Genomic DNA, 25,280 nt, shown 5'->3' with positions numbered 1-25,280 from the left:
AATCTCTGAAAGGTAATAAAAAGTCAGAAACTTGGTTGGAATATACAGAAATAAGAGAAGAGAGCATAAATGAGGAGCAAGAAAATAATATTGAAGGAAAATAATTTAAGCAAAAAGCAGCTAGATGATTTCACTGGGATTTACAGTGGCAAAAAAAGAGTGGACGGGGGAATATCTTCCAAAAAAGAATCAATCAAAGGGTAAAGAGGGAAATAATGGGAAGAGGTTAGGAGAAAGCTTGGGGAGAATTACTCTAATAATATATTTAAAAGTGAGAAAAAGGATTCAGAAGAAAAGATATAATAAATATAAAAAGAAAAAAAGAAGAAGAAGAAGTTAAAAGAATGGGATGAAAGGAGAAAACTATTAAGAACTGGAATTTTGCAGAAACCAAGAGAAAATGGTTAAAGAAGGTAAGATTAGTGAAAAGGAGAAAGGAAAATAAGGTAAATATTAGTAGATTTAAGGGAACTGTATTAATATTATTAATTGTGGATGGTCAACTAAATTAAAGGGTTTTAATGTAAGATCTGAATATGATGATGTATATTCATATTCTTGCATAGTACACAAATGTGTACCTAGTTTGGGAAAGCTGCACAAAATAATCTTTTCTGCACATGAAATAGAAGCAAGGAGATAGGTAGTAAGAGGGAATAAGAGGTGAGGAGGTGATTTGTGCAATAATTTAATAGTCCAGGAGGAAGCTCAGAGTCAGGTGGTGAGAAAATATATATAACCATAAATATTGAAAACAAATAGTCAAATTCATAATAATGCTTTTTGTTTTTGTGTATTAGTAATATTTAATTCATATCTGATTACAATGTGTTGATGTATTAATAAAAAAAGAAATAGACAAATGTGGTGGTTTTCTAAGTTAATATTATATTTGAGTTTCACAACATTGCTTTAGAGGATTTAAGCAAGCCCTAAGATCCCGTTCAGTGGAAACATTCTAGAGGCATAAATAAATAAGCATTTATACAGAAAAAGATACACTCTAGTACATTTGATTATATAATAGTAGAAATCATAAATCAGGATCTGTCACATAATGGGTATAATGCAAGGCACAATTACTTCAAGAAAATTACACAGAAACATTAACTTTCAACAGTAATGTAATTCAATTAGAGTCATGGTGCTAGACTTGAGTTTATTTATTGTTTATATGTTTATATGATTATATGCCAGCTTGAGGTGACTCAGCGAGTTATCAATATTTTCATCATTTTTTTAATGTATAATCAATAATTCTCTATACTTGCAAACCTATAACAAGAGAAAGCATGGTTGGACAAGATTACATAGTTTTACCCCAATTATCATTTGTTGGACCAAAAGATTCTTAATTCAATAAATAGTCTTCAAATAATTTCAGTTCATTAAAAGCCTATTTGTTTAAATAACTAAAGTTAAGAAGAAATAGCAATAAAACTCACTTTTTTTCTCAGAAAACCCCTTTTCTTTATCAAAAAGAAAAAAAGAATGCTAGAAAGGAAAAACTTGAAAATGCAAATATTCAAAGTCCGAGATGAAAATTGCAAGGTCAGAGGTATTTATTTATTATTTATTTATTGGTTAGATTTATATGCCGCCCTTCTCCGGAGACTCAGGGCGGCTTACAACGCATTAAGCAACAGCCTTCATACTTTTGTATATACCTGCTTAGTAGGGCTTTTGGCACCCCCTAAACTGTGTTCTTTTTTATACAAAGTCAGCTTATTGCCCCCACAATCCGGGTCTTCATTTTACCTACCTCGGAAGGATGGAAGGCTGAGTCAACTATGAGCCTGGTGAGATTTGAATTTGCAGTAATTGCAGACAGCTAGCAGCTAAGTGCTACTTAACAGCACTTTAGTCTGCTGCACCACCAAGGCTCAGGTAAGGTGAATGTTATCAGAAAAGAAGCAGTGGTGCTGTCTACCATCCCTCCAAATGTCATTTTTTAATTTGCTGCACTGCAACAAGTGACAACAGAGTCTTCTAGCTGAGCAAACTTTTATCTGATAGTTCTGATCTTTATGATTTGCTATCATCTGCCATAAGGCATCACCACTGGCCTAAAAAGATAAATTATTGCAGGCAGATTGATTCATTGTTATATTCTGCCAATAGCCAAGACCTAGAAGATGTTGAGGTCAAACAGGATAAGATCACATTGTCAGGGCTTACAGTCAGGTTCGTACATATTGGGATAATGATAAGGTTTTTGGCATTTGGCCTCTGAACACCAATAGCCATTATTGGTAATCATCCCTTAACAACAATAATTGGAACTAGAATTTGTTACTAAGCAGCATTGTTATAAAGCTTGATGTCACATAACTGTGCCACTTAGCAACAACATTTCTGATGCTCTGGTTGTTATGAAAATAACTACAGATTGTTAAGCAGGATGTCATGTGTCACCATTTGCAATATTCTGCTGACTTCTCGATGGACTTTGATTGTCAGAAGTAGGCAAATAAGATTGCAAACAGCAATCACATGAGCACAAAATACTGTGACAGGCATAAAAATAAGAGACACTCATAACTACCATTCAGTGCATGCTATCACAAATTCAAGTAGTCACTGAACAAGTGGTCATTAAATGAAGATTATCAGTATTACTCTTTTATCTATAAACCCACTCAATCTAATTACAACACTATATGGTCCTGGTAGTGACAGACAAGTATCAGACAAGAGAGAATTTATGTTATCCTTTACATTTGGAGTTGAATCCAGCCTTTTGTCTTTTATTCAGTACTCTGTTCTTGTTTTTTCAGAAGTACACTTGCCATTGTTGTGATGTGCTTCCAGGCAAACTGGATATGGGAAGATTCCACTGTGCGGGCACAAATTGCAAAACGGAGCACAAATTTTTCTCTCAGATGACATGGAACAAGATGAATTTTCCTGGCATCATTTATGTTTTTAAGAAGCACTTCATTAAGTTCATTGCTGCCCTAGAATAATGATAAAATATGGAATAATAGTTATTCATGTTAATACATGCCATTCTTGAAGTTGTGTCAGAGATACCTTTAAGCCCTTGTGGACCTGTTACAATTTGTAAGACAAGAATAACATTGTTCATATTTATGTTGACTACTTGTCACGCAATATATATTGAGGTACTCAGAATATCATTAGGTCCAGCTTATTTCAGCCAATGAGGCCTAAAGAAAAGGATGTAGACTTGTAACCATTTAACCTTCTAAATAGTTTCTTGATCCTTGACCATTTGAGTTCATTTGAGCTAACCAATGGGGCTTGACTGGTTGATCCAGAGAGAGGAGAAAGCATTTTTGTACGATGGAATGGGGCCTTTAAATTTACCCACTTCTGGGGGAAAAAAATCTTGAATCCAGAATTTTTTCTGACTATTATCCAGTCACAGATACCCCTTCTTGGGACAAAAAATAATATCTGCACAGAAACTAATTATTCATTTTTTATTTCAATTTGACTTAAACCTGATTTTGTAACAGAACTAGGCATGGTTACCCTGACATCTTGAAAAAAGGGGAGACAGAGGGAATGCAATTCCTTTGATCCTGTTTGATCAATAACATTTCCTAGATTATATTTTATGAGGGAGTGGGGGAGGGCAACCTGTTACAATGGTTTACTCCAAGTTGAAGGGATAATCTTATAAATATTATTCTGTGGGGTACCCCAGGACACTGTTCTATCTCCAGTACTATTTATCAATTCCAGTATGATTCTAAGTTCTATGTTTAATATAATTATGACACTCATCTCTTCTTTCCTGAAGAACTGAATCAGAAGAAATTGAGCACATCCTAAATGCTGGATGTGTTTAAATGCAGTAATGAAAGCCAATAAACTAAAGCAGAATCCCAGGAAGATGGAAACTTTCTGAAATTTCTGATTTAATGCATTCGGTTTATTATGAATTCTGTTGCTGTTTTTATTGCAAACTATTTGATACTTTAATATAAAATGTATAAGCATATCAGATAAATTGTTGAAAGTTTAAATTCAAGAGCACTGACTCTTCAGCATCATATAACCACTGGACACACGGGGGCATTATGATGCTGAGAGGCAGTAAAGTCCATGGTGCTAATGAATGTGGGGTTTGCTCCCTGTTAATCCCTGCTTAACTGAGTGTAGGCTGCTGGAGAGGATGTCTTGTGATCTTTTTGTATCTTCTTAGGTATTTTATTGTCTCTTTTGGATGGTGTGTAAATGTGGTTTCTGTGTCTGTTAATAGCTGATTTCTCTGAAAGCCAACTTTCCAGGAATTCTGTAGCATTTTTTTTATTTAGCTTAGTCTAGGATGCTCACAATTACCCAGTTGAAACTATGGTTGAATCTGTCCTGAGAAATATTCTCAAATTATATCCATATATCTGGCTAACTGATATATTTTAAACATTGCTATAGTTTGTGCGGATTACTGCTCTAAATAATTTGGTGAACTCCAAATTCATGCCACAGTCTCGGTCCATTCATTTTAAAAGGAGCTTATGATGATAGCATCTTATAAAAACAAATTAAGCAGAATATCCTGTATTCCATAAATACAAATTTCAATCTCCACTAGTAAATAAGAAAGACTCTGTGGTATAATGCTGAATAAACTAGGATAGAGGAAGACTCAGATCCAGCAGGTCTTTTGGTTAGGCACTGTTTTTATATCAACCCATTTCATAGGGTTGCTTCTGGGGGAAAAACTGGTGGAAAGAATAGCATATAAACCACACTAGGTTCTTAGAAGAAATGTGAAAGGTAAGTCTAAATTATAACATCAGCAATGGAAAAAACTGCAATATACTTACTTTTTTATATTCTACAAATAGTAATATATACTAGATTCTAGCTTCAATTGTCTGTGAATTTTATTTTTTTCAATTGCAGTGTCATTGCTCAATGTATTACTTATTTACTGGATTATATATATGTTATCATCCATGTGTGAAATTAGACATTTTATAGAATGCCTAGAAAATTTATAGAATGCCAAAATGGGACATCAAAGTAAGAAATGCTTAATATCTCACACATTTCCTAGACAATGTCAAAAGGCAAAATATAAAATACTCCTGCCATTCTAGCCTTCCTTGTTACAACAAGTAGGTGAATGCTAATCATTTTCTCTTGGGGGTTTTTTCCCAGTAAGAAAGTCCTGTCTTTTATTTAACATTTCTTTTTTTCATTTTTATATATGTCTTTTCAATAAAGGGTTAGGATTCTAAGTATGAAAAGAGAGTTTTGAAAAGAACTGTTAACTGTAACAGGTTAACTGTTAGCTACAGTTAACCTAATATTTTCATGACTCTTTCCTGAAGCAACCTGTGGCTTGTTCTCCAGACAGTGGGGAAAATGCGAGGAGTGATTCCAATCAAAAATGTGATTGGAGGCCCTAATCAACTTCCTACCTGCTTCACACAGCTTTAAGCTAAGCTAAGAAGCCCACTTAATTTGTTAGCTGGCCAAACATGTCAGAAGTTTTGTTTTGTTTTGTTTTGAGCTTCAGCTGCCCAATTGGGGCAATACTCAGGTAAAGGAATTTTTATGGAAACATCAGTTAAAACACTAGAGTAATTTCAACATATTGTGGTTGAGATGGATTTACAAAAAGAGAATTTCTTTTGTTGCCACTGTATGCAATTAGATGGCATTTTTGCAATGATTCTAGATTGTTACTGACAATTAAAAATAGCAGAGCGTATCAATGTTCTTTAATTTTTCCAGAATCCCATAAAACAGTTATTCTTGTTATTCTGCACAATACCTAGATATTATAAACAATGTCTAGGGAAAGTGTGTAGCATATTAAAATAGCACAGATATTTCATATTTTGCATAAAAACCTCACAGTCTATAGTTATGTTAGGCATTCTGTACAATGCCAGCTTTTTACACATTGCCAATCACATGTATATAAATAATATAATCAATAATATAATATATAATGTACATAATATATACATTCCGTGTGTGAAACTCCAGCTGCATGGGTTATTTCTTGCAGTTTCCTTGGCAAAATTTTTTGAAATGGTTTGTCATTACCTACTGGTTAGGATTAAATGAAAGCAACTAACCCAAAGTCACCCAGCTAGTTTCATGTCTAGTATAAAACTACAATTCATTCAATCATGGAATCATCAAGATGGAAGGGGCCTTGAAGGTCTTCTAATCCAACCCATGTCTAGATAAATCCATGGCTGGAGACTTTTCTTTCTTGCAAATCTCCAGTGATGGTGTGCCCACAATTCTAGGAGACAAGCTGTTCCATTGGTTAATTGTTCTCACTGTCAGTAAGTTTCTCTTTAGTTCCAGGTTGCATCTCTCTTTAGTGAATTTCCATCCATTGCTTCTTGTCCTACCCTCAGGTGTTTTGGGGAATAAGTGGACCCCCGCATGTCTGGCAGCCTTTTGTGTACCAAAAGACAGCTATCATGTCACTCCTAATCCTTCTCTTCATTAGACTGCACATACCTAGTTTCCTTAACCATTCCTCATATAATTTATCCTGCAGACTCCTAATCATTTGTGTTACTCTTTTCTGCACTCTTTCTAGGCCCTCAGCATTTCTTTCTGTATCGTGGTGACCAGAGTTGGACACCAAGTGTGGCCTCACTACTGCTGTGTAAAGCAGTACTATTTCCCATAGAAAGAATGATTTGCACTATGTTTTATAATGCAAACAAAATGCCTAGGTTGATGTATGGAAAAAGATAAATGAGGGGACACCAACAAAGTTCTTGCAAGCTGTTTTCTTCATTTGGAGGAAAGGAATTTTTTAAAAATGTAGGATTTGGGGTTTTTTGATCAGTTCAAAATCTACATAAATATAAGTGTAGTGGGGAAAAGACCTGGAATAAAAGACAGGAACTATATTTAGCAAGGTACTGTCACATTGTTTATACCTAAGTATCATATAAGATCTACTTTTTCTCCAACAATCCTGGTAAGTTTGGTAAGAGAAAGTGACTGCTGTGAAGTAACTCCAGTGAGTTCCAGTGGGTGAGGGTAGACTGATAAAGATCACAGCATTCCCTGCCCATTAAATTGATATTAATCTCATAATCACAGAATACATACAAACATCCACGTTCAGTTGCAACTTCATTTCCCTTGAATTCACATTCTTAGACTAATAGTGTGGGAAATTTATAAAAAAACATATTTAGTCATTTTTGCCAAGTTTTCAATTTGAATATTTTTCATACTTTTCATGCTAAGTAATTGTTCTAGGTTTTTCCCTAGATCCAGTGATAGCTGTAGTCACTGCTCTAATACAATACAAAAAGGTAAGTTAAAAATTGTCAGACTACATTAATTAATGGTTTATTTAAAGGCTTTGTATTCTATCAGAGAAAAGCTCAATGTCTTTCTAAAAATATTGTAAGTTATAAATATATAACTAACCACACCACAATAGCAATGGGGGAATTTAATTACCCTAACATCAGCTGGGAGACAAACTCTGTGCCAAGTGAAAGATCAAACAGGTTCCTGACAAACCTAGCAAACAACTTTGTTTCCCAAAAAGTAGAGAAAGGAACAAGGGGATCAGCCATATTGGACTTAATTCTCATTAACAGAGATGAAATGATCGGTGTTGAAGCTACAGGAACCTGAGGTATGTGTGTGATCATACAATATTGGAATTCAACATTATACAAGAACAAGCAATAGAACAAACTAGAGTCTTGGAGTTTAAGAAAGCTGATTTCAAAAAACTTGGGAAGCTTGGGAGCTTGGGAAGGATTCCATGGATGAGAATCCTCAAGGGGAAAACAACTCAAGAAGCTTGGGAAATTTTGAAAAGGGAGATTATAAAAGCCCAGTCTAGCACAATACCAATGAAGAAAAATAACAGCTCTCAAAAGAAACCAGCATGGCTGCATAAAGAACTCTCTGACAAATTGAATGACAAAAAGGACAAATAGAAAAAGCGGAACAAGGGGCACATAACTAAGGCAGAATAGCAGCAAATAGCCCGAGCCTAAAATGAAGTGAGGAAAGCTAAGGCTCATAACGAACAAAGGCTTGCAACAAAAGTAAAAAAAAAAAAAAAAAGCTTCTTCCAATATGTTAAAAACAAGAAAAAAGTCAAGGAAACAATTGGTCCATTGCTGGGAGAAAGTGGCAAGAAGGTGACAAGCAACAGGGAGAAAGCAGAACTACTTAACTTGTTTTTTTGCATCTGTCTTTACAACAAAAGGAAAAAACAGTCCAACCTATCAAAAACAGCACCACAAAAAACCGATTAGGAACACAAGTTAAAATAGGGAAGAAAATGGTGAGTGAGCACCTGTCTACCTAGACGAGTTCAAATCACCAGGACCAGATGGATTATACCCCAAGGTTCTGAAGCAGGGGTGAAATGCTCCCAGTTCATTGCTACCGGCTTGGCTGATCCAGTAGCAATGATGGCCAGTGGTTCGGAGAACCGGTAGCAATGGCAGCTCAAGGCTCTGCCCACCCACCTGTTTTTAACAGGAAGCTTGCCTGCCTTCACAAGCTGGCCATGGGGACTGCCAGGAAGGCCACATGGAAGGCAGGCAAGCAAGCATGTTGGGGCTGCTCCGGGACATCTGCCCTCTCTCCCGGAGTACCACTGCCGCCCCAGAGCTTGCCTTCACCTCTGCTGCCCACTGGCCCCTCTTGCCCTTCTCTTTCTGGGTGCAGTGCTTCTGCTTGTTGGACCACTTCCCCTAAGCCAGCAGCTCCATGGCCAACTGCCTTGCTTTTTCCCTCTTTAGGCTCTCGGGAGGCTTGTGCAGCAGCACCAGCATGGGGGAGGCAGGCCCCATGCTTGTGCTTGTTCAGTGCAGCTTCAGGCAAGCCAAGAGACAGTGGGACGAGAGGCTGGTGCATTGGGATCGCCTCTGCCTCCCCATGCCTCTGCCTCCACCTTCTGCTGGTGCCACCACGCAAGCCTCCCATGAGGAAAAAGAGGGAAAAGCAAAGTGGCTGGCTGCGGAGCTGCCAGCTTCAGGAAGTAGTCCAATAGGCAGAAGTGCCCCGGAACTGCCGCCCACTTGCCCTTTACCTTGGGTCGGGGGCTGGGGCCCAGGGACATGCCATTCCCCAAAGCCCCAGAGCCGCCGCCTGCTTGCCGCCTAACACAAGAAGCAATCGGTGGAAACTAATCAAGGAGAGAAGCAATTTAGAACTAAGAGAAATTTCCTGATAGAACAATTAATCAGTGGAACAACTTGCCTCCAGAAGTTGTAAATGCTCCAACCCTGGAAGTTTTAAAGAAGAAGTTGTGTAGGGTTTCCTGCCTAAGCAAGGGTTTGAACTAGAAGTCCTCCAAGGTCCCTTTCAACTCTATCATTCTATATTGTTTATTCAGCAGTAGTATAGCTTTCCTACAGTAATAGAGACTGAATGCATTTCATGTGAGAAGCCCGTTAGAATAGAACAGATTGTGACTTCCGGTTGGCACCGCAGGCTCCGTGGATGGTCTTTTAAGACCGCCAGCCCTGCGTCTCCGTAAAAGCCGCTTTGACAACGCAAATTGGCTGTAGCGGCTGAAAATCTCTCCTTCAGGAAAAGAAGGAGAGAAGAGCCAGTGGGCGAGAGTAGAGCTCCCCGAAAGCCCTCTGGAACATTTCCAGAGGCTTGGAGGGTGAGAGCTCCTCAGCCAGCCCGCCAAGAAGCTCCAGAGCCAGGATGACTCTGCGAAAGCAGAGCGAGAAGCCGCGATCCGATCCTGCTTTTAAAAGTGAGTTTGATTGACTACAAGCGCAGGCAGAGCAGAAAATAGGAGAGCAAGCCTTAAAAGTACAGAGCTTAACTCCAAGGTTACTTTGTTTCAATTTGAATCTTAAGCTGGAGGTGGAAGATGGCGTCTTTGTTATGGTTTTGAAAGTGAAAGCCAGAAACGAAAGTGCTCGAGAACTTTGCGCTGGGAGAGTGGATTAGCTGCCTATTAACTGCTGGGAACTGAGAGTTTGTGGAGGAAAGAGGGGAAAAAAAAACTACTCTGCCTGGCAAATTAGAGACTATAAATTACAAACATCTTTAAAGACTTTGTGGTTTTTAAAGAAAAGAGGGGGGGAGGAAAAAAATGGCTTCTAGACAAGTGAAATCAGGAGTTGTTAAAGGAGAGGGAGGTTCTCCAGTTGTGTCAGTGGTGACACAGAAAGCACAACTTCCGGTTGATTCACAGAGCCAGACTCAGAGTCAAGATGCAGCACTTAATGATTTTAAAGAAGTTATGAAAGAAGCCATGAATAATCAAGCAACAGCAATGAGAGAAGCTATGAATAACCAAGCCACAGCAATGAATAACTTGTGCACTACTTGTGGAAGGGAAATTTAAGAAAATTGAAGAGGATATAAATTCGATCAAGGAAGCAGTTGCAGAGGAGCACGATAAAATAAGAGATGATATTGTTTTTGCTGTATCAGGATTATCAAATCTTGTTATCCAGCTTGATGGGAAAGTTGAAGAAATTAATGAAGCCAACTTAAATTTGGAAAGCAAAATGGGTGATGTCATGACCAGAACAGAGAAAGTGGATGATGAATTGGTAATGTTACAATACAGATCCATGGAGTTTGCTCTGAGATTGAGAGGCTTGAAGGAAAATAGCAAAGAAAATTTAAAAGACATTTGTGCTGATGCTATGGCAGAGATAATTAAAGAAAGACCAGAAGATGTGGCAATCCAAATTGATAAAATTTACAGGGTTAATTCCTGGTTGGCAAAACAAAGACAGCTACCAAAAGATGTGGTGATCTATTTTACAACTAGGAGGATCAGAAATGAAATCTTACAAGCTTCTTACAAGAATAAAGTTCAGGTGGCTGGGCAAGAAGTGGTGGTTTTGAAAGAGATTCCTCCAAAGATGTTGAGAAGTAGAAAAGACTTTGGCTTCCTGGTAAGTGAGTTGAGAAATCAACAAGTGGCATACAGATGGGATGTTCCAATTGGTCTAATAGTGACTTATAATGGAGAAAGATACCGGTTAAACACAGTTTGGAAGGCAAAAGATTTTTATGTAAATGTTTTAAAGGCTGGATACCCATCCTCGCCGGGGGGGGGAGGAGGAAGAAAATGGAGATGTTACAACAAGAAAAAGATGGAAAACTGATACAAACCTATGCTGAAGTTGCAGCTGGAGGAATTATCATGGAAGAAGATTTGGATCTTGGGGGCTTACCCCCAACTTTGGAACCACCTAAGAAGGGAGAGCCGAAAGTACAACAACTGACCTGATCAACTTATAAATTGCAACAACAACAATCAAAAAGGCAACAATCTCAAGATTTATCTCAAGAAGTCCAAAAAACAGAAGCATTGGGGGGGGGCTAGGCTGAAGAGTAAGGTGGAGGAGGAGCTTCAGCTGGTGCTCACAAGGCTTCGAAAGGCTAAAGATGGCAACTAAATTCCTATCTTGGAATGTCAATGGCTAAACTCACCACAAAAACGAAAGAAAGTATTTCACTACTTGAAACAATTTAACAATGATGTTATTTGCTTGCAAGAAACACATATTAGATTATCAGACCAAAAATATTTGATAAATTCAAGATAAGGTACAAATTTTGTGGCATCAGCGCCAGAGAAGAAAAATGGACTAGTCATATATGTAAGGAAAGGACTATCAGCTAATTTAATTGAGGCAGATGATCAAGGAAGATATATTGCAATTGATTTATCAACACAGACTGGAAAAATGCTTTTTATTGGAATATATGCCCCTAATCATCAACAAGACAAGTTTTATAAATTTTTACATACTAAAATAATACAATGGGACTATAAATCTTTTATATTAATGGGTGATTGGAATGGAGTAATTGACACGCAGAAAGATAAAAAAAAGCTTATCAAAGATTTCAACACGTGAAAAACTACCTAAATCTTTTTTTGATATGATGGAAGATATAGAACTGAGAGATATCTGGAGAGAACGTAACCTGGAGGAAAAAGATTTTACTTTTTTTTCTGATAGACATCAATCCTTCTCCAGGATTGATTTTATACTAACCACAAATGATTTTATTTCCAGGGTGAAGAAGACGAAGATATGTCCAAGAACCTTAACTGATCATAGTCCGGTTTGGGTGGAATTTGAACAGGAGAGGGGAGAAAGGAGGTCTTGGAGGTTAAATGAAAACTTATTTAGATATGAAGAAAATGTAAAAGAGCTTAAAAAACAAATAAAAGAATTTTTTGTTATTAATATGAATAAGGGTACTCCTATGGAAATGGTCTGGGATGCTACCAAGGCTTTTATATGAGGAGTATCTTAATACATATGAACAAAAAATATAGACTAAAACAACAAAAGAAGCGTAAAGAGATAGAGGAAGAAATAAAAAAGAAAGAACAATTACTTATATCTAATCCAGGAGATAAGAAAGTAAAAGAAACAATAAATATACTACGAGGGCAATTTAATATGTTAATGGCTGATCAGGTGGCAACTAGTTTACAATATGCTAAACATAATACATTTTGTAATTCCAATAAACCAGGTAGGTGGTTGGCTTACATGTTGAGGAAAAAACAGAAATTACGAGTCATTAGTAAAACAGAATATAGAGGTAAGGAAGTTTACCAACAGAATATGATTAAAAAGGCTTTTTTGGAATTTTATACAAAGTTATATGCTAGTGACTCAATACAAGGTATAGATATAGATAGATATTTAAAGGAAGGGAATATTTTGGAATTAACATTGGAACAGAGGGAAGGATTGAATCAACCAATAACTTCTGAGGAGATCGTTGCGGCAATTAAGCAGTTAAAAACAGGGAAAGCTCCAGGAACAGATGGATTAACAGCTGTTTATTATAAGAACTTACAGCTTGAAATGGTAGAGCCACTTAGAGCTATATTTAGTAAAATTCAGTTAGGGGGAGGAGTTCCACCCTCTTGGAGAACAGCTTTTGTTTCATTGATTCCGAAGGAAGATCAAAACTGTATCAAACCTGAAAATTTTAGGCCAATTTCACTTTTGAACACGGATTATAAAATCTTTGCTAAAATATTAGCGAATAGATTAATGCCAGTTATGCAACAAGTTATTCACAATGACCAATCAGGTTTTATAAAAGGGAGGCAGATGAAATATAATGTTAGACAAATTATAAACTTATTGGAATATTTGGAAAAAAATAACCAGGTTCCTGCAGTGTTCATATTCTTGGATGCAGAGAAAGCATTTGATCGATTGAACTGGCAATTCCTGTTTAAAATAATAGAAAAAATGCACTTTGGGGAGTATTTCATACATTCAATTAGAGCAATATATCAGGAACAAACAGCACAAATAATAATTAATGGAGGTTTAACAGATGTGTTTAAAATTGAGAAAGGTACGAGGCAGGGTTGTCCCTTGTCGCCACTGTTGTTTATTTTAACTTTAGAAGTTTTGTTGAATAAGTTATGTGATTCTGATAAAATAAAAGGAATTGTAATTAGACAGCAGGATTATAGACTAAGAGCGTTTGCAGATGACCTGGTTCTTACTTTATCTCAACCTATAGAAGCGGCTCCCTATATGCTGGACATAGTAGCTCAATATGGCAAAGTATCTGGATTTAAAGTAAATCTTCACAAGACAAAGATGATAACTAAAAATATGTCCATAACTCAAAGAGAAGATTTAGGGAGAATAACGGGGTTTGAAGTAGTTAAAAAGGTTAAGTATCTAGGAATATATATTGCAGCCTCAAACACGAAATTGTTTAAAAATAATTATGAAATTCTTTGGCAAAAAGTACAGAAAGAAATGGAAAAATGGAAAAAGTTACAATTATCACTACTGGGAAGGATAGCAGCAATAAAAATGAATGTACTACCTAGGTTTTTATTTTTGTTCCAAATGATACCAGTGCTTAAAAAAGATGGAAATCTGATGGAATGGCAGAAAGGGGTTAATAGTTTTATTTGGGTTGGGAAGAAACCAAGAATGAAACTGAAAATCATACAGGATATACGTGAGAGAGGAGGTCTTAAAATGCCTAAGTTAAGATTGTATTATGAAGCAGCAGCTTTATCACAAATAAGTGATTGGTTTGACTTAACTGAAGAAAGAATGTTAAACATAGAAGGTTATGATTTGTTATATGGATGGCATGCTTATTTGTTATATGAAAAAAAAGTGGATAAAGTGTTTAAGGGTCATATACTCAGAAATGCATTGTTGAGGGTTTGGAAAAAGTACCAATATAAGCTGAACTATAAGATACCTATATGGGCAAATCCCAGACATGCAATAGAAAATATAAGTATAGAGCAAAAAACAGAGGTGATTACTTATAAAGAGCTTCTTCTTTTGGAAAGAGGTAAGTTGCAACTGAAATCTCTAGATGAATTAAAAGAAGAAGGGATAATTTATACTTGGTTTCAGTATGGTCAGCTTCAAGTTAGATGGAGGGAGGATCAAAAAATTGGGGTTATGCAAAATGAGGAAAATCTGGTGAAACAGATTAGAGATCAAAGTCAGATGCATATTAAAAGGTTGTATAATGCATTATTGGAAATAGATTCAGAAACAGAATTGGTTAAGGATTGTATGATAAAATGGGCACAAAATTTTCAGGAACCAGTGATGATGGAAACATGGGAAAAGATTTGGGTCAGAAATGTTAAATTTATGCAAGCACAAAATCTGAGAGAGAATTTTTATAAAATGTTTTATAGATGGCACTTAGATCCTAAAAAATTATCATGTATGTACTCGAATTTGCAAGCTAAATGTTGGAGATGTGAATGTAATGATGCAACCTATTATCATATATGGTGGATCTGTAAGAAAATCAAGGCATTTTGGATAAAAATTTGGTGGGTGATGCAGAACATTTTGAAAAGAAGGTTGAAATTTACTCCTCAATTGTTTCTATTGGGCATAACTACGGACTGCACAGTATCAGAGACTAAATTGATTTTGAACTTAGTATCAGCAGCTAGGCTGTTGGTAGCTCAGTATTGGAAGAAGGACTCTTTGCCTACTATTGAAGAGTGGATATTGAAAGTAACAAACCTAGCAGAAATGGCGAAAATCTCAGCGTATTTGAAGGACCACACGCAAGAAAGATACGTATCGGAATGGAGAAGATGGATTGATTATATTCAAAATAAGTATCAGACAAGAAAATATCAAATAGCTTATGAATGAATGTTAGTATTAGAAGTATTAGGTTATCTATAGTGGAGTTAAGGTTTCAGGGGGGGAGTTAGTACTTTGAGGATAAGTAGATTAATCTAGTTTATGATTGATTAAATGAAATTCCTTGTATTTTGCTCTGGGAAGTCTGGGGGGGAGGGTGGGATGAGGGGGGGAAGGGGGGGAATATGGGGGGGAAGAAAATTTTTGTATTTTTTTTGTAAAACTTTTCAATATAAAAAAAAAGAATAGAACAGATTGCAAAGACCATGGTGCTTCCTTCAAGTGCCCCCTTTCTTGTCCCATGTTCCCATGTTCCCAGGACCCAGAATCAATATACCACCCATTGTCCTAATCCCATCAATAGTAAATAAAGATATATAGAGATGCATGGTACAATGGGATCAGGGCACTGAATGTAATGTGTTTTCACTTTCAAAATATAGGCAGATCTATATTTTTTGGGAAAATAGAATTTCATGGAATCATAGCAGTAAAGACACCTTGCAGGTCTTTTAGTCCAAACCTTGCAGGAGTCCTTACAACATCCTGGACAAATGGTTGTCCAAGCTTTTCTTCAAAATCTCCAGCAATGGAATACCTACAATTCCAGAAGGCAAGCTGGTTCACTAATTAATAGTGCTCACTGTCAGGAAATTACTCCTTATTTCCAGGTTAGATCTCAATTTAATAAGTTTATAGCCATTGCTTCTTGTCCTGTCTTCAGGTGCTTTGAAGAATAAATCTACCCCCTTCTCTGTATTGGAAGACTGATATCAGGTTTTCCCCAAATCTTCTCTTTTGTTAGGCTAATCATACAGTACCTTGTTCCCTTACCCATTCATCATATGATTTAGCCTCCAGATCTATAATCACCTTTGGTGCTCTTCGCTGCACTGTTTTTAGAGCCTCAGCATCTGTTTTGCATTGTGACTAGAACAGGACTCAATATTCCAACTATGGCCTCACTAGTGCAGTACAGAGCAGTACTACAACTTCTTGTGATCTTGGCACTATCCTTCTATTGATGCAGCCTAGGACTGCATTGGATTTTTTGGCAGCTGCAGCACACTGCTGGCTCATACTTAAGCAGTGATCCACTGAAGGACACCCAGATCCTTCTCACAGATACTACTATTGAGCCAGGTACTACTGTTTTTCTTTCCTAAGTGAAGAACATTACCTTTCTCACCACTGAACTGGATAGCTAGTCAACTCGGTCAAGATCGTTCTAGTGTTAGTGATTTCCCCAAGTTTGTGTCATCCACAAATTTGATGAGCACCCCTTCAATCTATATCATTTATAGAGATATTAAAGAGCACTGGACCACGAGATAGTACCACGAGGTATCCCACTGCAAGCTTTCCTCCACATAAATACAGTTCCATTGAGAACTAGTCACTGTGTGCGGTTGGCTTGTCAACTGCAAATTTCTCTGGTAGTGGTACTATTCCACATTCTTCAATCTAATTGTTTTATTTCACCTTTACCATCAAAATGTTTTCTTATAGAGAGAACATTTTTTTTGTTTTTTGTTTTATTTTATAACAGGTCATACTGTATATATATATATTGCCTTGAATTTAATAGAAAACTGCATAAAAGAAGGACATTAGCATGCCAGAAAGAAAAAAAAAAGCTGCTTTGCTTGATAATGAGGGCAGTCAAAAGGTTAATTTCCTTAATTTTCTTTGCTTTTTATAAACTGTATTCACCTGTTTAATCATATAAAATCTTGGTGTGTCACTACTCAAGCGATAAGCTAATGATCACACACTATTATCTCTCAAAATGTAAAAAAAAATGTGGTTAAGGGTCACTGTGTTTAAGGGATGTTTTTTGATCTTCCTTGTCATAATTGGTATTAAGAAAGCTGATTATATTTTTAAGAGTACTGGAAACATTCTATAAAAACTATCATACTCAATCAGTGCTGAAAATATAGAAAACCCTCACTAATGACTGATAACAATTTCACTCATCTAAAGAAGGTGCTGCAGTTTTTCATAGTTAAGAGTTGGCACCAGCCATCTGGGAAAACTCTGATCACCAAGTATATTTAAGATGTTTCAAGAAAAAGCAAAAAGAATGTCATAAAGGCTAATACAATTGTCTTTGAAGTGTAAAATAAGCTTTTTAAAATGTAAGATAAGAAGCATTCTACAGAGATCTGAGAAATTCAGATATTCAATTAGTGATTAAATATAAAAACTGATTAATTAAATTGTATGAATGTTACATTCATCCTATAAATCAAAATATAAGTTAGACAATAGAAATATCTGCTTTAGCTTTAGCTCTCAGTAAGAAACTCTGATTTCCTATAAATTATTGTACAAGCAAAGTGGTAAAACAAAGCAAAGGTTACAGGAATTGAAAAATTCTCCACATTTACCTTTAATCGGAAGCATACCAATCCCAATATAACATCAGCACAAATTTCAAATCGATCATCTTGTAGCACCAAGTCCTTAAATTCATGTGCTATCCTAATATGCTAAAACAATAAAGAAAAGTTATATCAGTTATGGAATTGGTGTTCATCCAAAACATAAACAAGAATTGCAAATTGGAAAGAACATCCTCCCCGTCTACTCTTTTATCTGCCATTCACCAAAGGTTTTACATGTGTGTGTATGTATGTTCTCGCTCAATCTGTCAGTTCTGCCTGGTTCACATTGGTGCCTCATAGGCATCCTGCCATCAAAGGCTAGAAAAAAAAGGGGGGGAGATGTAAGGGCAATAAAGCTCTGTGTGTGCGTGTGCGTGTGCGTGCGTGTGTGTGTGTGTGTGTGTGTGTGTGTGTGTGTGTGTGTGTGTGTGTGTGTGTGTAAGGATGAATAACAGGTGATAAACACAAGAGCAGCCCGGATCCAGTTTGTACCAGCATCCCAAGGCCAGGCACACTGAGAAAATATGCAGATTCCCCCAAATGTCTCAATGTTTTCAAAACATTTTTGCAGGTTCTGATTGGCTGAAAATGGATTGCTCATGGGGGAGGGATGGGCAGGGGGTGAACCTTTCTAGATCTTTTGAGCACAGGAAAATTCAGAGCTAGCCTGACTTTACTGCACCCAACACCTTTAGTAAAAGAACCCTTTACTCTAATCAAATGGTCTTTCTTTCCCAAAGGATCAGAATGTGGCAGGTATGACATTAGATTAGCTCTGCAGTTGTGGTCAACCCAGAGAGAAAATTGCCTTTATGATGTCAGCTCAAAGAAGCAACCAGGAAGAGATCGAAGCCTGGGGAGAGGCAGCCTCTTGGAGGGTTGGGTCTATCTGAGTGGTTGGGAGAGGATGACCCACCAAGACCCCGATGGTCCCTCAGGATCAGAAAAAGGAAGAGTGGGAAGAAAAACCCACGGGTGACATTCACACATGGGGGTCCTGGTAGCCACCAGCAAGAGATGCAAGTGGAGCTGGAGCAACTGGAGGAAGAATCAAGTGCAAGTGAGCCGGAGGGAGAGGACTGTCTTCTAGTCCAATCCTCTGTGCAAGGCAGGAGTCCTTATAATTAGAACTGCAGAAAAAATAATTGCTACCAACCTGCTTCTGTTGAGGACCTGTATATTGCACGAGTCAAAAAGAGGGCTGTGAAAATATCTAAGACCTCTCACATCCTGGACATAAACGGTTTCAATTTTTGCCCTCAAAATGATGCTATAGGGCACTGCACACCAGAACAACAAAACACAAAGACAGGTTTTTCCTGAACACCACCACTCTGCTAAACAACTGATTCCTACAACACTGTCAAATTAACTACTAAGACTGTATTACTATTCTTCTCCTCATCCTTACTAGTACCTATCTCTTCCCACTTATGGCTATATCCATGTTGCTTGTATTTTTACAACTTATATTGTTTTTATTGTTCCCTAGTATGATTTGATTGCTTATTAGTATCCTATGACTATCACTAAGTGTTATATCTTATGATTCTTGATGAATATATTTTATTTTTTCTTTATGTACACTGAGAGCATATGCACCAAAGACAAATTCCTTGTGTGTCCAATCATACTTGGCCAATAAAGAGTTCTGTTCTGTTCTGTTCTGTTCTATTCTATTCTATTCTATTCTATTCTATTCTATTCTATTCTATTCTATTCTATTCTATTCTATTCTATTCTATTCTATTCTTTAAAAAGCCAATGCAGACCTAGGCTGCATCAACAAAGGGAGAGTATCAAGATCATTGCTGTGTTAAACTACACTTAGAATATTGCATTCGGTTCTTGTTACCATGATAGGAAAAAGATCCTGAGATTCTAGTACAGAGAAGAGCAACAAAGATTATTAGGGGATTGGAGGCTAAAGCATACAAGGAACATTTGTAGGAAAAGCCCCCTTTGAAAGAGGGCTGTTTGATTTTGATATATATGGCCTCTTTGGCCCCTTTTTCAAACCATGTAACTGCACTGAATTTTTAAAATCTAGTATAATCAATTGTAATGAGTAATATTTAATAAAGTCTGAGGAGGGCGCCAAAGCTTTGAAGATTTATACTGCAACACAGGATGAGAACTGAAGATCTACAATACTATATAGATATAGGAAGATACAATGTTCATATACAGCATATAAAAAGGTCATATAGAAATAAATACATGCATATAATTGCTATTTAAAACAACTATTGTTTTATAATTATGAATAAATGATATAAATATTGGGTTGATATGGACTTTAGAAGGGTTGGGTATGTCTGAAAAATATGATACTGGAAATTTATTTGCATACCACTCCAATGAGGAAGAAAAAGAAGGGGCAGTTTAGGAAACTTGTAAAATGCCCAGGAACTTTTTAACTAACCCAAAAGATAAAAACAACAACTGTAGAAAATGGAACAAGAATTTCTAAGGAAGTTGCCAAAAGTAGGCAGACTGCTACTTTTGCAGGTAGAATATTAGAAAGACCAAAAGAAGGAAACCTAACACAATTAAAAGAGATGTATATTATTATTATTATATAATATTATTATGTTATTATATTATTATTCTAACAATAAAAGAAAAAAGGAGTGAAAATGATGCAAGAAAAAGAATTCGTGTTTCAGTGCTAATTTTACTTCATCTTTTCTCCAAAAGGGAACTGTTAAAACAGTTCAGAACAATTGACAAAAGGAAGGAGTAACAAATCAAGGTAACTTTTAAGTGCATTTAGCTTTCCAAAACAAGACCTTAAAAGTCCCTTTCTATGTGTTCAAAAAAACATGGACAACAGAATGGTGTCAGAGAGTTAGAGAAGAGCAGTTTTTACTTTTCCTATCTTAAAACAATGAAGCATTGTTTTATGGACAATGAACTGTTAAAACAATGAAGCATTACTTTTCCTATCTTAAAACAATGAAGCAATGAAACATTTTATATACTGTATATTTGGAGCTACTATATCTAGACACTAAAGCATTACATAAAAAAAGAAAATTGATTTTTGAGGCTGAATTACAGCTCGACTGGCTGTATTACAGCTCGACTGGTTACAGAATACAAACTTGCTTCATTGAAAGCATATGCAATAGTTATATAATTCTTATGGGAGTAAACAATACTTCAACCATGCTGTTCTGTTTTTGGCATATAAATCATCAATCAATGAGGCAGAAGAGAAACCAGAAGAAACAGCAAACAGACCTGACAAGAAGAAACTGACCTCACTGCTCCTAATTCTCAGCTACTGCTTGACTGCCCAGCCTGAATCCTGTCTCTATGAGTTGGAAAACCATTGGACAAAGAGTTTTGGATGGTGACTGCATGGTGATGTCCTTGGACAGATCTGGCTACATGGTGGCTACATGGTGGCACAGTGGCTAGAATGCAGTACTGCAGACTAATTTCTGCTGACTGCCAGTAATTCAGTCCTGATCAGCTCAAGGTTAACTCAGCCTTCCATCCTTCTAAGGTCCATAAAATGAAGACTCAGATTGTTGACTCTATGCTGACTATAACCACTCAGAGCGGGCTATAAAGCATTATGAAGCGGTATATAAGTCTAAGTGCCATTGCTACATGGAAGTATGTCATACTTCGTGCACAGTCCCTTTCTGTATTCCAAATTGACATATACCAACTTGAGTTCCAGCATTTAAAATTCCATCTGACTATAGTATATTGCTGGAATAATTTCCATGACAGTTCTTCTAGTCTATATTGGGTTTTGTCTCTTTGGAAACTTAGAACCTCGATCTAGACCTGGGAAATCCTTTGTTTTGAAAATTGTATCTCAAAATTCACAAACTATAAATAGCAACATATAACTGGTTTTGATGAATATATTACATTTGGAGTCTGCATTAAATTAATTTTAGATAACATGCGAACTAAACACTTTTTTCTTCCTGCCCCATTTCTTTCTGAATTTTTAATGGTAAAACAAAATATGCTCACCTTGCGGATGTATTCTTGTAATCCACTCACACCATACATTCGGAACACAAACCACATTTTTAAAGAACGGAATCTTCTACCTAAAGGAATCTGCCAGTGCTGAAGTTAAAACACAAATGACTTTTTTGTTCAGAATGGAATTGTCATCAAGAGGAGGAGTAGATTAAACATTGTCAGATTTCTTTTTAAAAAAATTAAAATAATAAGGAAGACTCAAGAATCTGAAAGAGCAGGTGCTCTGTCAAGCTGAGATTGTCTAGGACACAAAGCAAGTTGCCATGGCTCAGGTAGGATATAGAGAACCCAGGCAAAATGTATCTCTGTTCACAACTGTGTTCTTGTCTCAGGCATCTCTTCTCTAGTCTTTCCAGTACCTAAAGAGCAAAGGTTTGATTGTATCTAGCCCTTTTGTTTTACCTTGGCAATTGTAGAATGTAGAATATTATTCTTGCAGGGAAAAGAATACTTACCCTGTAATCTGTAATGCATCCTGTAAAGGGTTGGGGCGGTGAAAGAGAAAGAGAAAGAATTCAATATTATTGTAAGTATGAATTCATTATTTTGCCTTACAATACTTCAGGTAGCTTAATCCATATATTCCAAAATCTTATATGGCAAATACACCTGAGCTTCAATGAAAAATACAATTTGTATAATATGCAACATGTATAATACCTGTAATTCGACTGTATGTATGTATTTGGTAGAAAGTGCAAATCAGACTGTATGAAATACATGCATAGAAAATCCACAAATACTACACACAGGTAAATGATCCCATGCCAAATTTTCTGCATAGTTGAAACAATTGTTAATAACATTTAAGAAAATTTCCTTCCACTGCAACTGAACTTATACCTATCCAAAGTTTAAAATATTTAAATATTTTAAGTATTTAAAATACTTTATCAAGAAAATTAAGGAATTATCCAATTTTATACTTTTTATTGTATTTTATATAAGACTCTAATCCTAATTCCAGCATTGTATTTCTCTGTTAGACAATTTGTATAATCTGTCACTCAGTAGGAAGACAGCTCTATTAGTAAGCCTATTAGCCTATTGCAATCACATGCAATATATTTAGAATACAGAATAAGAGAGTTGAAAGGGACCATGGAGGTCTTTTAGTCCAACCCACTGCTCGAGCAGGAGATCCTATACCATTCCAGACAAAAGGCTATCCAATCTCTTCTTGAAAACTTCCAGCGATGGAATACCCACAATATCTGGAGGCAAGCCATTCCACCGATCAATTATTCTCATAATTGGGAAATGTTTCCCATGTTGGGAAATGTTTCCTTAACTCTAGATTGCATCTCTCTTTCATAATCTTCCATCCATTACTTGTTGTGCTGTCTTCAGATATTTTGGAGAGTAAGTCAACCCACTCTTTTCTGACAGATATTGGAAGATAATTCTGGAAAATATTGAATCCTTTAGACTCAAAACACTGGATCAAGTAAGTTATGGTGTTTCTCAAGGGTAAGGTCAGCAATATCATTCTAACAGAAATCTGTTAGTTTACACAGCAGCCACTTGGGAATCAATTCCTTTCAAGGTGCATTGAAAAGGCAGAAATGTATACAGTGGATTACACTGAATGCAGGATGAATGGATCTTTGTTTTTACAGTAATACAATTTCCTCCCACCACCTCTTTCTCCATTGTCCCTTGTGTCTAACTTTCAGCTCTTCAAACTGTATATGGGGATATGTGGGAAGGACAGGAAACAACCTGTTATTGGATGCCATTCTATGGTAGATGGATATTGTAGTGCTAGATATAATCTGATGAATTAATTTCTAGTAATCCAATAAAACTAATGTATTTATGAGAATGATGCTCTTCACTTTTCTTAAGCTGTCTAAAACTGACTTCCAGCTATTATTCTAAGTGCCAAATTAGTATTTAGTAAATAAAGCCAGTATAAATTCTAAATTTTATATTCTTTATATTATTCTAAAGTATAAATTTCACAGAGATGAAAATGGTACACTCAATTTTATTCTACCTGTTTTCAAATATATTCTCTTTTTCTTCTATTGGTTCAGATTTGTCACAGACCAAACCACATAACATATCAAAAAATAAATTTATACCTAGTGAATCTGTATCATTTCCAGTACATAATAACCCAAAATATTTTTTTTAAAGCCGCCAATGGTACTGTACTTTACTTATAGTTCCCAATAGCTTTTTAAAAACAGTTTTCCAGTCCAACGTAGGAGAGATAACATTGTTCCTAATAATGCTAGACATTGCCTTGCACAATAGATAGTAGACTAGGATACAAACTAAATTGAGGAAAACAGTTTGGAGGCTACAGCAGGGAAGTATGCTAGTGGAAAAATTCTGTCTGTTCTATTTATTTCCCATACTTGCCTGCCGTTTTTTCCCCATTAATATAGCAAATGTGTGATTGGAACACATATTTACCAATTGATATCAAGATTCATAATCAGCAAAATAGTGTGAGGTTAATATTCTTATTTATGCATTTATAAAACACCAATTTGCTCAGAATATCGTCAGATAAAAAACTGAGAGTACGTATCTCATCTCAGTGAACCAAGTAGATTTCTGAAAGAATTGAACCGCAACCCCAGATAAGCAGCTGAAAAGCCTACTATTCTCTCTCACTAAGTGTTGATTTAATAGTTGCAGGGCAAGAGCAAAGCTGGAGGCAATTGGTGATGGATAACTAATTGCATGTTTTGTAACACACCATGTGGCTAATGATACACTAGTAACCTCTTGCAAAAAAGCTGATCAGCATAATGTAGTCTACTCTTAGTCTTTGTCACTATAATTATAAACTTCAGTCTTATTTCTCTGTAGTCCAGATGAACTTAATTAAAATTGCACATGCTGTATATCAGGTATAAAAGAGTATCTTTCTGATACTAAAAGCCATATGGTAATCGCTAGGCAGTAAATAAAACCTTGAATGTTAGAATATTAATTAACATAAAATCACAGAACCAAGCAAAATAAGGAGTATTTTTTCTGCATCTGGAACACAATTAATTGCTTGGCCATTGTGAAACTACATAGTATAAAAGGACTGCCTTTCAAAGACACACTATATTCTACATGTTAATGGTCGAATAATCAAAGAAAAAGTAAAGGACCAGAGGCAAATCTGAGACTCAAACAACAAAATGGGAACCTCCAACTAAAGAATGAATATTGTATTCAAACTGAACACAGTTAAGAACAAATAAATACCAGAAAAAATGAATTTTTAGAGATAGACCAATGGCAACATGTCATGCATAGGGGAAAAAAGCTGAAAACAAAGTTTCTGCAGTCCAGTCCAATCCAATCCCATTGGAGTTGGGCAATCAATTTCATATCCTCTCCCTAGAAGAAAGTGTGCAGACATCTGGAGAAGGAACATCATCAAGTGTATTGATGGTTAAAAAAAAAAAAGTAGAGGCGAGACTTTCGCAAGAAAAAATAGTCACATGTAGCTGATAGAAGACTCAATTCTCTGAGGAATGGAATCAGCATCTTGTAGATTGGACAATCAATCTAGGGAAGCATGCTATCTCCAAGAAGCAAAGATCAAAGATGTAATAAGTGATTTGCTAAAATAATTAATCCCACAGATTATTATCCCTTCTTCCTCTTTTATGTGAGGGATAAAAGATTCAACAAAGAGCCTGAAAACAATATCAAGCTTTATGAGCAGCTAGGCATGAAAGTCAAAGAGTGAGGAGCACAAATGGTGTTTTCATCTGTTCTTCCAATGAAAGGTCAATATCCAATAAGGGAATGG

The 25,280-nt window shown here is 36.2% G+C and overlaps 1 protein-coding gene across 1 annotated transcript in view; it reads right to left on the bottom strand.

Annotated features, from left to right (window-relative positions):
- Positions 1-868: 868 nt before the first annotated feature.
- The window catches only part of DDC (dopa decarboxylase), a 71,267-nt gene continuing 46,855 nt past the window's right edge, over positions 869-25,280 (bottom strand). Inside the window, exons 10-13 of the mRNA XM_034416413.2 lie at positions 21,967-21,986; positions 21,497-21,595; positions 17,501-17,602; positions 869-2,957 (exon numbers count right to left, since the gene is read on the bottom strand). Of these exons, the coding sequence (XP_034272304.1) occupies positions 2,748-2,957; positions 17,501-17,602; positions 21,497-21,595; positions 21,967-21,986 (431 nt within the window). The 3' untranslated portion in view covers positions 869-2,747. The remainder of the gene's footprint in view (positions 2,958-17,500; positions 17,603-21,496; positions 21,596-21,966; positions 21,987-25,280) is intronic.

This window comes from Pantherophis guttatus, chromosome 4, assembly GCF_059756535.1.
Source record: "Pantherophis guttatus breed Tessera chromosome 4, ASM5975653v1, whole genome shotgun sequence".
NCBI classification, from domain to species: Eukaryota; Metazoa; Chordata; class Lepidosauria; order Squamata; family Colubridae; genus Pantherophis; species Pantherophis guttatus.
The sequence above is the reverse complement of the archived record's forward strand: the minus strand, read 5'-3'. Positions and strand labels throughout refer to the sequence as shown.